The sequence below is a fragment of the Petaurus breviceps genome, unplaced genomic scaffold, assembly GCF_028583685.1.
Source record: "Petaurus breviceps papuanus isolate PSGF00001 unplaced genomic scaffold, PetGlider_PUasm1.0 90779, whole genome shotgun sequence".
In the NCBI taxonomy this organism is placed as follows: domain Eukaryota; kingdom Metazoa; phylum Chordata; class Mammalia; order Diprotodontia; family Petauridae; genus Petaurus; species Petaurus breviceps.
Genome location: NW_027187344.1, coordinates 226,961 through 242,686, shown reverse-complemented (window position 1 = coordinate 242,686; position 15,726 = coordinate 226,961). Strand labels below are relative to the sequence as shown.

Here is a 15,726-nt window from a genome sequence, read left to right as displayed (position 1 = left end):
GAGAGAGAGAGAGAGAGAGAGAGAGAGAGAGAGAGAGAGAGAGAGAGTGTGTGTGTGTGTGTGTGTGTGTGTGTGTGTGTGTGTGTGTGTGTGTGTGTGTGTGTGTGAAAGAGAGAGAGAAAGGGGAGGGAGCAAGGATGTCCAGACTAGGTATAAATTCATAGAAGAGAAGCAAGGTGAATGAATACAAGATATTAGAACTTGGGGCCCCACTTGGAACTTTGGATGATTTTTTCTTTTTTTTCTTTTTGGAGGGCAATTGGGGTTAAGTGACTTGCCCAAAGTCACACGGCTAGTAAGTGTGTCAAGTGTCTGAGGCCGGATTTGAACTCAGGTCCTCCTGACTCCAGGGCAGGTGCTCTATTCACTGTATCACCTAGCAGACCCAAAACTTACTTTCTTTTTTTTTTTTTTCCTGGAGGGCGATTGGGATTAAGTGACTTGCCCAAGGTCACAGGGCTAGTTAAGTGTCTGAGGCCGGATGTGAACTTAGGTTCTCCTGACTCCAGGGCCAGTGCTCTATTCACCAAGCCACCTAGCCACCCCACTTTGGATGATTTTTAAGGTTTATGTCACCCAGTAGTAATAATACTTGAGAACTCAGTCCATAGAGGTGGGATAAGGTGGAATTCAAACTAGCTTCAGACAGGGTTGAGTAAATTTCTGGGTGACTGAGCCACAGCAGGCCACTTGAGGAAGCTGGGGTGGATTGGTGTCCTGACCCTATAGGAGGTTATGCCTTCTCTCAAACTGCTGCTCCTTATTTCCCATCAAAGGCAGGATCTTAGATTTCCCTCAAGGGGGCATCTCGGGTAGGTTTATGGATTTAACTTGCCCAGAATTGGCAGGATCTTTCCTCTCTGAGGAACCTGGTGTGCCAGCCATCACTCCCTCTCCCCCAGCCCCCTACTCAGAATGGGACACCAGTCGAGGCAGAAAGTCTAGTGTATAGACTTTGGAGCATACCAGGTTAGCCTTGAGAGGTGGAATGATAGACCAGGTCTGGTAGCAGCTGAGGAAACTGGTCCTACTTTCTGTCAGTCCCGCTCATATGAATTTGCTTTCTAGCTACAGGCCATGTCCTAACCTCAGTCACTGACTAAGCTCCTACCTCCACCAGCTAATTCACAGGTGCTACTACTCTCAAGTAGGACTAGACAAAAATGTGGCTGGCACAGGACAGCATGCTCCAATGGCAGCTAGACCTGCTGAAATGAAGACATATTCAGTGGATGGGTGGGGCTGGTAAATATGTACGAAGATGGTTCCATTTCATTATGTTTGTTTTCTATGGAGAAGCTTCTTGCACAGTCCAGAGCCCTGGGCCCTCTTTCAGGGTTTCTCTGAAAGCTGCCAATAACAAGTATCATTTTTCTTTTGCAAAAAGGCCCCTGCTAGGTGCTGAAATAGCACCTTTTATATAATCAGAGAGGCCTTTATGGGGCTGCAGGAAAAGGGTGTTAGCAAACTGGGTTCCCTCCTAGATTCTTTCCTTTCTCCTGATTCACTCCTTCCGTGCCAGCTTGCAAGTCCTTGGAAGTCTGAGTCTCAGATTTCTCCTAGGCCCCTCTACCCGAAGAAGGCTTGGACCTGGCTAGAGAGCTCATTCTGAAGAGGCACTTGGTTTCTTTTGAAAATGTGTGTATTTTATTTTATGCACTTATAAAATATTACTCTGGGAAGGGGAGGGTTCTTCCTCTTTTTTGTACACCCCCTGTAGCAGTCTGGTGAAGCCTTGGGCCCCTTCTCAGAGTAATATAAAATAAAATACATGAATTTTCCAAAGAAACCAATTGTACTGAAATACAATTATTCCAATATAAAAATAAACAAGTTAAGGTTAAGAACTAGAGTGTATTTTCTACCCTCTACCTGAGTCAGAAGTGAAAGTCACCTGAGATTTCATTTGCTCCATCAATGCTCTTTGGTAACTACAGATGAAGAGAGAGTCAGGGCTGGAGGTGACCAATGGAAAGGAAGATACAGGGCAAGTGGCCAAGATGACCCTATCTCATGGGACTTTTTCAAGGGGGACAAAGAGGAGAAGGAAGGAGCAAGGGCCTAAAAGTCCCAGTTCTTCCTGTCCTATGGCCCACCTGGCCTGGTGGTGGGGGGGAGGGGGAGGAACCTTAAGCCCCACTGCTGGTAGACCACCCAGTCCTTTTAAGGGATTCTAGACCATAGCGTCAGGTCCTCAGGAGGGGAAGCAGGGTTGTTTCAATGAGAGGGACTTCTGCTCCCTAGTCAGTCCTTCTTCCTTTGCACTGTGTACTGACAAATCTTCCCCACTCTCTTTTCCTTCCCACCTTAATAAGGGATATCAATGGGCAAGGGAGGAGGGCTTGGCCTATATGGTATGGTTTGTACAATTATGCCATCCTCAATTACACCTCAGATGGGCTATTCCCTGGATGAAAATGGAGAAAAGCATCTCCTTCTCATATGATAACAGAACAATCTAGCTCTTGGGTGACCCTATAAATCTTAAGCAGATTAGCCTTTCTAGATGTTTGCCAGTATAGACAAAGTAAGGCAGGTTTGAGAGGCCTGGAACTTTCCCTCTATTGGTACCCCCACCTCCAAAACACACACACACACACACACACACACACACACACACACGCACGCACACACACACACACACACACACCCTGGGATGGTCTGTGGTTCTGCCCTCCTTCAGGGAAGGAATTCTTATACTGGTTAATGGTGAAAGGATTCTCTGTCTAGTCAAAGGAGCCATGCAAGGCTGCTGAAGGGAAAATCAGATTGCTGTTCCCCTCGTCCCACTCAACCACCCCCGTACTGGCTCTGAATCACTTCCAGCAGGAGAGAGAAGCAGGCAAGGGGAGGGAACAGGGCTGCACATCTCCCAGGGAAGGCCATAAAGCATTCGTCCTAGGGGACACCCCACAGAGTGGGCACTATCCATGCAGCAGATGCCGTAGGCTGGGGCTCTAGGCACAGCTCTGTAGCACCACAGGTTTCCCTGGGGATGTATCCAGCCTGCTCTCAGGAAGACAGGCAATGTCTCCATCCAAGTTAGATAAGACGACCAGAACAGACCCAACTACTTTCAATTTCTCATCCCTCCTGACCTACTCTACGCAATGTTTCTCACGGAGGCATTTGTTTTCTCCTTAGGCCTGCCCCTTCCCAGCTCTGCTCCTTCTTCTCTCTCCCTCCGGACTGGCTTGTGCCCAGTGCTTTTCTTTTAGCTTGAACTCTTTCCCACTGTTTTGTGGTTCCCCACCTCCTCTCTGGCTCCACCCACATTTCCAGGTGGTTACTCCCTGTTCCACAACCAGGATCCTCCAGTGCTGGAATTTCCCAACTTGCCCCTCCCCCCCCCCCAGCTCTGCACTAGTGTCTCAGATTTAGTTCCTTTGTTCTGAGGGCAGCATGGCGTAGGGGATGGAGCAGGAGCCTAGAAACCACAAAGACCTGAATTCAAGTACTGCCTTTGACACGAATTGGCTGTGAGACTCTGGGCAAATCACTCAGCTTCTCTGTTCTAGGCAACAGACTATAAGTGGCAGAAAAGGTGCAGACCTGCATTGGGGGAAGGAACTGCCTTATCTGGGAGTTCCTTACACTGATGAAATCACAGGTCCAGTCCTTGTCCTTATCTAAGGTTCCAAGGGCATAAGGGAGGAAGTTGGTTTAATTTCCTTCCATCCCCACTAATCCCCAGACTTATCTCTGCCCCATCCTTGGTCTTCTGATAGATCTTAGTCTCAGATCTCATTTTGGCTTTAAGCTGTAAATGAAGGAGGAGTGATTGAATATAAGCACTGAATTTTGACCCAGAATCCAGAAGAGCAAGGGATCCCCTGCCATCACTGTGTCATGGCCTACCTCATATACTGCCAGCCTCCTGTCTGTTGGTTTTTCCAGGAACTCATGATCCTTGGTCTCTTCTGACCTCTAATTCTTGGGAGGGACAGGATGTCCAAGATTTCTGGTTGGAGATGGAGAGACCACAGCTCTGTGGGCTCCAATATTTTTTTTCCATGATCCTATTATCTTTCCTTAGGACCTGGCTACCCACAAAAAGTTAAGGGGAGACAGCATACCTAGTACCCACATAACCCTGGTAATCTGAGCACCACTACCTTGATCTCCCATGGCAGTGCTGAGGATTTTTGACTATGTAGGTGCTCTTTCCCAACATCCTAGAGGAGCAGTGTGCAAGGGAGAGCTTAGGCCCTAGGCCTAGCCTCATCACTCATTCTCTGGGCTGGAACTTCTAGAACAGCCTCTCTGTGGTCTAGGTGACAAGACCTTCGATTTGTTCTCTTTCCAACCACCATTAACTCTGTGGGAGGGACTGATGCTTCCCATGGAGACACTAGCCTCTTTCCAAATATGTGATGAAACTTCTATCCATTCTGGATCTTAACTGCTGAAAATAAAGCTGGCCCCCCAGGCAATGACACAGACTCCAAGAAGGAATTCTGGAGGCAGTTTCCCTAGAAAGGTCACTCTCTCTCCTTCTCCAATCCATTGTAGCTCCCTAGCTGCCACCCTCGAGAGTAATGCAGAACCAAAGTTTACTCTGTTACTGAGGAACGGGAGACAGTTGCTTTATCCCATACTACATACAAGCAGGTTTTTTTTTAAGCCTGCCACCCTCCTCTAACCCTGTAGTGACATAGAGTGTCTGGGAGCCCCCCGGTGACAGACCTTTTGTTTTCCAGAAGGATGGGCCTCATTCCCCTACCTCCTTGCTGCTGGCAAGCTTCTCCATGCCTCTGCCAAGACCTATAGAGGAGTGTGGCATCTCTGGGCAGTGGTGCTGCCAGAGGGACACTGGCCACCCCCTTTCTGGTGCAAGTTCTAGTAGCTGAACGAAGAAATCAATAGCACTAAGAAGTGCTCCTTTCCCCACCCTGGAAAACATAGGAAAGTATGTCCCAGGGATCAGGTCAACTCAGATCAAATGAGATACATGTGGGGAGGCTGGGTGGCACAGTGAATACAGCACTGGCCCTGGAGTCAGGAGGACCTGAGTTCAAATCTGGTCTCAGACACTTAACTAGCTGTGTGACCTTGGGCAAGTCACTTAACCCCAACTGCCCTCCAAAAAGTAAAAAAAATTTTAAAAATGAGATCCATGTAAACTTCCTGGCAAACATCAAAGCACTATGTCAGTTATTAGTACTACTGTTTTTACTAGCCCAAGACACAACTTCCACTGTTAGCCATTCTAACTGCCACTTATCCCCCTCTGAATAGCATCTGTCCATTGAATGCTAGGCTATTTCCTATGTCTTGGGGTTTCTCTCCAGCTAGAGAAGAGTCTGAAGGAATCTTTGCTTCTATTCCATCACCTTCTCTGCCTGTACAGCTCGTCCAGGGTATCTTGGTTTCTCTTTCCTGGGCTCTTCTCAGGGTAGGGTTCTCTGATGACCTCCAGATGAAGAGTGGAGACTAGCACTCATGAGTCAATTTGGGAGAGAAATTTCCTTAGCCTGGTCCTAGCAGTAGTGTTGAGTGAGGGTGGAACTTGTCCAGATTGTGCCATAGACAGTTGGGTAACATGGTGGATAGAGTGCTAGGCCTGGAGTGAAGAAGACTCAAGTTCAAATCTGGACTCAGATACTAGTAGCTGTGTGATCCTCAGTAAGTTCCTTAACCTCTGCCTCAGTTTCCTCAACTATAAAATGGGGATCATTAAGAGCACCAACCTTCAGGGGTTGTTGTAAAGATCAAATGGGATAATATTTGGGAGGCACTTAGCACAGGGCCTGCCCTGTAGTGGGACTTCTTGTTCCCTTCCCTTGTGCCCCCTTCCCCCGTAATGAGAGTTGCAATAGTGAGAATAGTAACAAGGCCCAGCAGAATCTCATAGATTGGCCAGACTGTGACATCTCAACCAGTATACGGCAGTGATGATTTACTGTTTGGATTATACTGGGTTTAGAGGTCCATTCCAGGTCCAACTCCTTTGGCCTGGGGTGAACCCCTGTCTTCAGGAAGGCCCCTCACCACTCCATCCCAAGCCATAGGGAAAGAAATCTGAACAAACACTGTAAGCAAGCCTCCTGAAAATGACAGGGAAGACTGAGCTCTCTGACTTGGCCCAGCCCTTCCTTTCCTCCAGGAAGCATGTACAGATTCTACCATGCCATTCTCACTCCTCCTCTCTGTATTTCTCCACATACCTCCCCCTTCTATTCCCTCTACTTTTTTTTTTTCCAGGAGAACATTCTGTACTTGTGCTGGGAACAGAATTGACCTGGGAAATGGATCAGTGGCAGTTCCAATGAATGAGGTCGTTATAGGCAGCTGGGGCTTGGATGCCAAATGCTGCCTAATTAACAGGGCATCCACACTCCCAGGCATCCTCTCCCTCCTTCTCCACTGCATACTCTTATTTCCAAGCGGGAAAGCACATCCATCCCTACAACTTGGCCTTGCCTCCCTTGCTTGTCTCCACAAGGGGGGGTGGGGGGGGAAGGAAAACTGAACTGTTTCCAGTGACCTCAGCAGGAATCTCTGCAAGGTCACCTGCTTCCAGTACGGGTTCCCTGGACCTTTTGGACATGACAGCTTTGGAAATGGCTGGGGAAATGGGATGCTTTGTAATCTAAAACTTTCTGGAACAACCTGCCCAGTCTCTCGCTAAATTCTTGGTGATGGGAGGGTCACAGGAGAATTTTGTAGAGGAAGAGATATGTTGTAGAGTTCTAAACTTGGTATCCTCTGTTTATTCCTGCCTATGTATATGTTGTCACATCCGGCTGGACTAGAAGCTCCTTGAGGGCAGGTATGGTTCCACTTTTGTCTTTATTTCTCTAGTACCTAGCTTAATGCCAGGTATTAAATGCCTCCTCATTAGTAGTGAGGGTAACAAAACAAAGTAGTGGTGGGAGACCCTTGACAGGAGGTCACAGATGAAAATGTTTGTGAAATTCAATGGAGAAGAACACAGGGTACAAGCAGGTGCCTCCCACTTGGGGGAGAGAGGGGCAAAATGGAGCTGACTCCAAAGCAGGCCTGAAAGGAGTCCTTCCTTCACTAAGAAATCAGAGAATCTCCGAGGTCACATGTAAACAGCACTTTGAAAATGGAGGAGCTCTCCATAAACGTGAGGAATTATTATTATGATCTAGTTAAAACTCCCACCCAGCACAGGAAACCCCTCTGGAGCATCCCTGACAGCGGGGGCTTCGTCTCTGCCTGAGCGCGCTTACTCATCGCCAAGGCAGCCTACTCTATTTTCAGACAGCTCTGATTGTTAGAAAGTTCTTCCTTACATTATGTAGAAATGTGCTGCCTAATCCTATTGGTCTTAGTTCTGATCTTCAGAAACCCACAGAACAAGTTTGCTCTCGTTTCAACGTGACAACCCCTCAGATTGTTGTCTAAAGCTGCACCTCTCCCCTCTTCAGTCTCTTCTTTTCCAGGTTAACCACCCCCACCTACTTCCTACTCTTATACAATAGTTTTGAGTCCCCTCACCACAGGATCACAGATCTGGAGCTGAGAGGGACTCAGATGTCATTTAGTCTAACACCCTCACTTTACAAATGAGGAAACTGAGGCCCACAGAGATAAAGTGACTTGTCCAAGGTCATACAGCTACCAGGTCTTCCTAAATCTAGTGCTCTATCTCCCATAACCACATTCATCGCTCTCTGTGTTTCTCCAATCGCCAGTTGCTTTATAGGATCTAGGGCTGGAAAGGACAGAGACCATCTAGTATAACTCATTCATTTTACAAATGAGGAAACTGAGGTCCAGAGAAATTAACTGACTTTCCTGAGGCCCTTCAGGTAGCCAGTGTCAGAAGCAGGACTTGAACCCAGACCCTCTGATTCAGAACCAGGCTTCTTATAACTATACCCCTGGCAAGGACCTTTCTAAAATGTGGCAGCTAGAGCTACATAGAACACTGCAGGTATGAACTTGGCCACAGCACTCCAAATGGCTTGGCATGATACACAGGGCAGAGCTTCCCTCAATCCAGGGGAGCAAAGTATGCCTGGAGGCATACAGGCTCTTTTGGAGCATTGCTCTTCTGGTCCCTGTCCTCCACAGCCAGGGCTGCAGATTTTTAGATTTCTCTGGTCCCAGAGCTCCTTCCTAGGGAGAGGGCACTATCCAGGAGCTATCAATAGCCAGGCCTACGGGGGGCTTTCAGGGAGTGGGGGGGGGGGATGGTTTTTCCTTCCTTCCTCCAGAGACTCTAAATCTTGGGAACACAAAGGCCAAAGTCCTGTATATAACCCAGCTCTCCTGCCCTTCACTGCAAGCCACGGTAGAAACTGGTTCTTCCTGGTGAAACGAGGCACAGATCTTCATCTGCCTCATTTCCTTCAATGAAACAAGACACAAACCATCCCGGTGTCTTATTTCTCTGAATCCAGTTCCTGTTTTCCTGCAACAAGGCAGCATCCTATTTTAATCTTTACGTTGAGTTTGGCCAGGTTGGCTTCATGAAAAAGTTACAAACTGATGGCTGTGCCCACTTGTCCCACCACAACAGTCCTCTATCCCATATTATCTGGACAACATGGGGGCCAGCAGGGTCCTAGAAGGCACCTACCTTGAGCTTCATAGCCCGGGTAGTGAGGCCTTTCCTCTGTCTTGGTGTTGGTATCCTCCCCAAGGGCCAGCTGAAGCTGGGCAATGTTCATACGGGCAGTGAGCTCTCCATTCCTATCTCCAATCTGCAAAGCAAACACCAGGGTAGAGGGAAAGGTGTGCATGTTAGGATGGCAGACACAGGTACCCAGTAATGCTTTTACAGAAGGGGCTATTCACATGGGGTCCGTGAGCTTGGTTTTTTATTTGTTTTTCATTTGAAAACTATGTTTCAACATAGTTTCCTTTGTAATCCTATGCATTTAATAATAATTGCTAGCATTTCTATAGTGCTTTAAGGTTTGCAAAGTGTTTCAATGGCCTGGGGAGATAGGTGCTATTATTATCCCCATTTTAGAGATGAGGAAACTGAGGCAGGCAGAGGTTAAATGCCTTGCCCAGAGTCACACTGCTAGTAAACATCTGAGGCAGGATTTGAATTCAGGTCTTCCTGACTCCAGGTCCACTGTTCTATCCGTTACATCATGTGGCTGCCTGATTTAAAAACATTATACAGAGAAGAGGTTCATTGGCTTCACTAGGCAGCAAAAGGGGTCCAAAGCACACAAAAAAGTTAAGAACTCCTGATTTACAAGGACTACACTGCAATTTTAGGGAGGTCTTCAAGCTTCTGTTTGTGGTACCATCCTTTTCCTATCCCTCTGGTTCCTCAAACAAATTTCAAATTGACCATATCTCTAGAGTGAACCTTGGATTAAGAGACAAAAAGATATGGGTTCTAATCCCTGCTTTGACGCTGTTTAGACTTTAACAGTCACTTTCCTTCTCTGGCCTCAGTTTCCTTATATGTAAAACAAGGAAGGTGGTATATGAGATAATGTCCAAGGTTCCTTCTAGTTCTTAACATCCTATGACCTTCCTCATACCTAGCAGATTGGCTAATACAACAGAAAATGAAAATGACAAATACTGGAGACAATGTGGACAAACTGGAATAATGATGCACTGTTGGTGGAGTTGTGCACTGATCCAACCATTCTGGAGAACAATTTGGAACTATGCCCAAAGTGCTAGAAAATGGTGCATACCCTTTGAGCCAGCAACCCTATTTCTAGGTGTCTATCCTAAAGAGATTTAAAAAATGCAAACATATTTATGGCAGCACTTTCTGTAGTGGCAAAGAGTTGGAAATTGAGAGGATGCCTATTACCTGGGGAGTGGCTGAACCAGTCGTGGTATATGATTGTGATAAGATAATGAGAAGGGTGCTTTCAGAAAAACCTGGGAAGACTCATCTGAAATGATGCACAGTGAAGTGAGCAGAACCAGGAGACCATGGAACACAGTAAGAGAAATACTACAAGGATGATCAACGATGGAAGATTTAGCTACTCTGATCGAGAAAATGATCTAAGACAATTCCAAAGGACAAATGATGAAACATGCTGTCCACCTCCAGAGAGTGAACCGATGGAGTCTGAATGCAGATTGAAGCAGACTTTTTAAAGTTTTTAAATTGTTCTTGTGTTTTTTTTTTGTCTGTGTTTTCTTTTGCAACATGGCTATTATGGAAATATGTTTCGCATGACTTCACATGTATAATCTATATCAAATTGTTTTTCTTCTCAAAGAGGGAGGAAGAGAAGGGAGGGAGGGAGAGAATTTGGAACCCAAAATTAAAAAAAAAACAAATGTTGAAGGGGCAGCTAGGTGCCACAGGGGATTGAGCACCAGCCCTAGAGTCAAGAGGACTTGAGTTCAAATCTAGCCTCAGACACTGTAACCCTTAGCAAGTCCTTAATTCCAATACCTCCAAAAAAAGTTAAAATTTTTTTACAGTAATTGAGAAATAATTAAGGAAATAAATACAAATATATTGGGGGAAAACATCCTATGATCCTATGACTGAGGAAGTTAAGTATGTATGAACTTTCTCCGGGTGAGGGCTTGCATTTTAATAAAGGACAGCATTTCCTTTTTGTCTTAAGCTAAAGGAACGAAGCTCTAATATTTGCAATTTCAGACATCATCTAGCTATTTTGTGGGAGGCAGCCTTCTTGGTGTCCCTAAAATTTCCATGACTTGTTATTGCTAGGTCTGTTGCCTTGGGTCTCTGGGTTCCTGGGAGGACTTCTCTCCCTGTACCTTCTGTACCTTCCAGCCCAAGTTCAGGGGCAGTTATCTCTGATGCCTGTTCCCCATCTTGGCACAGGGTACCCAGCATCTGCTAATAGTTATGCTGAACAGAGCAGTCACAATGCAGTGGGTTGGGGGATCAGGGGTAGGCACTGGGAAATTTTTAGAATAGATGGGGTTTGGAAAGGTGACATGATGTGGAATTGCTCGGCTGTTTCTAGGAGGTGGGGGTGGCTCAGAAAAAAGGGCAGAGTCACAAGGGAGGGAAGGAGACAAAGGGAGATGGGAGGATTGAGTGAATATTTGAGGGGGTAGAGTACAGGAACAAGGGAAGACACTGTTAAACAGCAGGATGTGACAGGATGTGAAAACTATAGAAAGTTAGGATAGAATCAAGTTACCATGGTATACTTTGACTTTTTAAAAAAATTAATTTGTGTATACTTGTTGCTTCCCCCAGTAGAATGTAAGCCTCTTGAGGGCAGGGATACTTTCATTTTTGTCTTCCTATCCCCAGCATCTAGCATAAGATAGGAGCCTGATAAATGGTGTTAAATTTGCTAGAATTAAAAGAGACCTGGACTGGGAGTCAGCACTGTACTTTAAGTCAAGGGACCTGGGTTCTAGTTCTGACTTTATTACGAATGCTTATGTTGTTTGAACTTCCCCTCTCTGGACTTCAGTCTCCCTATCCATAAAATAAGAGAGCTGTGCTAGATGACCTCTAAGGTCCCTTCCAGTTCTATCCTTTTATGTTGATGAATCTGCCGCACAAGGTAGAGAGGACCAAATGAGATCACGGATGTCAGTCAGTAAACAAACATTTATTAACTACCTACTAGGTGCTAAGGGCTGGAGACATATGGGGGAGGGGAGGGGGGAGAGTCCTTTGGAAACTCCAAAGCAGAGGAGTCAAACAGAAACTGGATTAAAATGTAACTGGGAAATATTTAACAGAATGAATAAAAATGCAATAGAACATAATACTAACATGTTTTTCTAAGTCAATGTGCGGCCCACAAGAATGTGGCCCCCTTTTTATTTGAGTTCAACATTGCTCCTCTAGAGGGTACTGGACAAATGTTAGGAATAATTATCACTATTATTTTAATATTGTTAACTAGTATTTTTAGAATCTTTTCAGGGTCTTCCTTATAGAGAAAACTATCATTTAACAAAGTCCTTCAGAGAGTAGAGTATTTAGGTAATACTGAATTTTGTTCCCTAATGGTGTGACATTGAAAATCCAGTTTGTCTTAGAAATGAATGGGAAACTCTCTGATGCCACTGTGCTGCCCTTGACTTTTTCCAGAAGAGAGGATGCTATTTGTATGTTCTGACAGGGGCTGAGAAAAGAAGGGTGTCATCATTTAGCTCAAGTGTTTGGGCTCTTCTTTCTTCCCAGGCCTTACTAGACTGACAAATTCCTTAGCTTCCTAATTTCCTTTCTCTTTCTGCCTTTTTTTTTTTTTCAAAACCTTTTGGAGGGGGGAAGACAGGGAAATTGGGGTTAAGTGACTTGCCCAAGATCACATGGCTAGTAAGTGTTAAGTGTCTGGGGCCAGATTTGAACTCGGGTCCTCCTGACTCCAGGGTCGGTGCTCTATTCACTGTGCCACCTGGCTGCCCCTCTCTTCCTGCTTTCTAACCCACCAAGAAGTCATATATTTAGTTGGGGCACAGAGAAGGTAGGTGAAAAGCCCAAAGACACACAGTGGTAAGACAGTCTAGTCCTTTCGGATTCTAGACTGAGAAGAGAGGACAAACAGAGAGGCTGTCAGGTTCCACCTTTAAGACTTCTCACCCAGTTTAAATTCTTCTTTCACCTCTCCTCAGCCTCTGATGATCCCCAATAGCATGTAAAGTCTTTGTTTATATATAATCTTGTTTTTCCTTTGTTTTTGTTTCATGTGACTCTTATCTTCTCAGCTAGATTATAAGTGCCCTTGAGAGCAGAGACCACGTCTTTTCCTTTCCTTTCTCCCTTTTTCCTGTAACACAGTGCTAGCCATACAGTAGAGGAACTGACAAACATGTCGGCACATCAAGGAGTTGTGATTTTCTGAGGATGGGGCCACTAGATACATGTTGATGAACTGATTGCAACAGCTCTCATTATGGTCCTCCTTTCTCCTCCTGGCACTTATTGGTTTGGGGGGGTGATACACTTGACATAACCATTTGGGGGGGCCTATCCCTGTAACATCCCCAAGTAGCACCTGCAAGCTTCTAAGGCCCTCCCCCCACTTTCTAAGGCCTCCCTGCCCCCTTTTCTCCAAGCCTGGGAAGCAGCAGACAGCCCTGGCATTGTTGCCATCCTCTCTTTAAGAAAGCCCGGCTGTGCTTCCCCCAGCCTTGGCCTCCAGCTGGAAGCTTGGAGCTAGCAGGCAGCTATCCAAGCTCAGAGCTGAGGACTTAGTACACTTCCTCAATGATGGGGACAGAAGACAGTCTAGCCTAGCCCAGCCCAGGGGATCATTACCCTTGCTACGATGGGGGGGGCACCCCATTCCTGCCAATCAACAGAAGCACAAAGGCCCACACAGTTACTGAGCTGGGCTTCTAGGCACAATGTGATTTCTCTCATGGTTGAGTGCCTTCTTCCTCACATCTCCCCTTCCTCCCTCCCTCCCTCTTCTACAAAGAGCCCTGCTCTCTGCAGAACATACCAAGATCCAAGATGCCTGGGGCTCTAAACTGTCTGGGAATGAAAATCACTCACTCTGTAGACTAATGTCAAAGGACTGAGCTCCATTCAGACACCACCAGGCCTAGCCATTCTAACCAAGGAAACTCTCATCTTCTAGGCCAAGGATTCTTAGCCAGTGGTTTGTGAACTTGTTTTGTGTTTTTAAAAATATGTTGATGCCTATATTCCAATATAATTGGATTCCTTTGTAATTCTGTGTATTTTATTTTGTGTTAAAAAAATTTTTTTCTGAGAAGGGTACCATAGGTTTCTCCAGACATCCAAAGGGCCTTTATGTTACAAAAAGAAGATATGAATCCCAGTAAGGCTATGCCTTACTCATGTCCTGACCTCCATCCCTTTTCTTTTTTTATCCTCTCTGAGGATTGTTGTTGGGCAGAATAAGGAGAGAAGGGTCAAAGATCAGAGAATCAGACACCATTGTGATCAACTAATCTTGATTGATGCCTACTGTATGCCAGGTTCTGCGGTAGGTACCATGGGGAATATAGAAACACTTGAGACATGGCTTTATGGATCTTAATTCAGTTGGGGAGATAAAACACATATAAATAAAAACTTAATTAAAGACACAAAGAAGTCTATGTTACGTACCAAATGAGTAATGTAGACTTTAAGTGCTAGGGGAAGTTTAGATAAAAAAGGAAATCTGTTCAGACTTTGGTGGTAAGTGAAGGCTTCCCAGAGGAGGCAGTAGCTGAGCTGGGCCTTGAAGAGTGGGTAAGATTAGATGGTCACAAAGGCATTTCAGGTGAGGGGGAGAGCATGAGAGCTAAAAGGGTATATATGCTCGTGTGTGGGCTGGGGGCTGTGGGGACAGCCATCCTGGTTGGTGCAGAGGTTTTGGAGATAGGGTTAGTGGGAGAGGATGGAGAAAGGAGGCAGACTATAGTAGCCTTAAATGTCCTTAAACAAAGTAATTCATATTTAAATTTAATGTTTATAAAGTGCTTTCCTTATCACTATACTGGAGAGGTACAAGAATACAGAGTTGGAATCAAGGCCTGCGTTCAAATCTTGCCTCAAACACTTGCTTGCTGTGTAATTCTGAGGAAGTAAGGGGATTTCTCTTTGTTTCAGTTTGCTCAGATTTAAAACAGTTACTGTGAGAACAGAATGAGAAAATGTATTTAGAGCACTTTGCAAGCCTTAAAGTGCTTTATAATAAATGCAAGCTTAAAAAAAGGGCAGGTAATACAAATATTTTTATTCCTATTTTTCAAATTACAGGACTAGGGATCCCAGAGGCCATACAGCCTTAGATTTAGAACCTAAAAGGACTTCGGAGACTGTAGAACCCAACCTCTTCATTTTACAGAGGGGGAAACTGAGGCACAGAATGTTTAAATGACTTGCCTAGGGTCATACAGCTAGTTAATATCTAAAGTGGGATTTGAACCTGGGTCTTTCTGACTTTAAATCCAGCGAACTTTCTGCTACAATGAGTTTGTTCAGGGTCATACAATTAGATATATCAGTGCTGGAATTTAAACCAGTTTTCCTAATTTCAAGTCCAGGGTTCTTTCATCCTCTCTGAGCACTAGACCAAAGGAATTTCAACTTTCTCTTTTGGCCCTCATCTAGGCGCTAGATCTTAGAATTTTAGAGCTGAAAGGATCCTTTAAGATCATCTGATCCCCATACTGTGTTTTCCCTGAAGATAGAGGATTTAAAATGTCCTTAAACAAAGTCATTAAAGCTTGTGGAATTGAATGTTGTAAACTAATAGTAAATAAATCTTTTAAAAAATGATGAAGAAAAAAAGTCATTGATTAGGGATTTCCAGAACCACCCAGGACACCATGGAAGGTCACCAGCAGGCCTGATTTGCAAACTAAACATCTTTGGGTGGGAGAGACTCATCTCACCTCATGGGAGATCTCGAGGTGTTTCTTGGCAAAGGTCACTGCTTGCTCATGACTTCCTAGGGACACATAAGCATTTCCCAGACTCCAGCAGGCTCGGCCCTCGCCCACTCTGTCAAACAGGAAACATCATCAAGACCCATTCATTCCACAGTGAGACAGGAGCTAACAGTCCAGGCAGTCTTGCATCACCCTTTCCCTTTAACCTTTTCCCTTCAACTCACATCAAAAAAACATCTCATCAAGACCAAGCTAAAAGTGACTTCTGAACAGTAGAGTCTATTTTTAAATTCCCCACCTCCGCCTTGTGTTCAAAATCCCTGCAACGTAATAAAAAATAATGGTTCTGACATCACCAAAGCAGTGAGGTGAGGGTGGCATTTTTCAGATAGGAGGAAGACAATGTACAGAGTTTGGGTACTTTCTCTAAAGTCAGCCTGGGTTTAAGGTCCCTGCCATTTT

The 15,726-nt window shown here is 45.2% G+C and overlaps 1 protein-coding gene across 4 annotated transcripts in view; it reads right to left on the bottom strand.

The window, feature by feature from the left end:
* Window positions 1–15,726, bottom strand: part of GPSM1 (G protein signaling modulator 1) — a 134,708-nt gene that overhangs the window by 50,606 nt on the left and 68,376 nt on the right. For all 4 annotated transcript variants that reach the window (XM_069069184.1, XM_069069183.1, XM_069069186.1 and 1 more), the window contains 2 exons: window positions 15,268–15,376; window positions 8,555–8,678 (listed from right to left, as the gene is read on the bottom strand). In XM_069069184.1, the coding sequence (XP_068925285.1) occupies window positions 8,555–8,678; window positions 15,268–15,376 (233 nt within the window). The remainder of the gene's footprint in view (window positions 1–8,554; window positions 8,679–15,267; window positions 15,377–15,726) is intronic.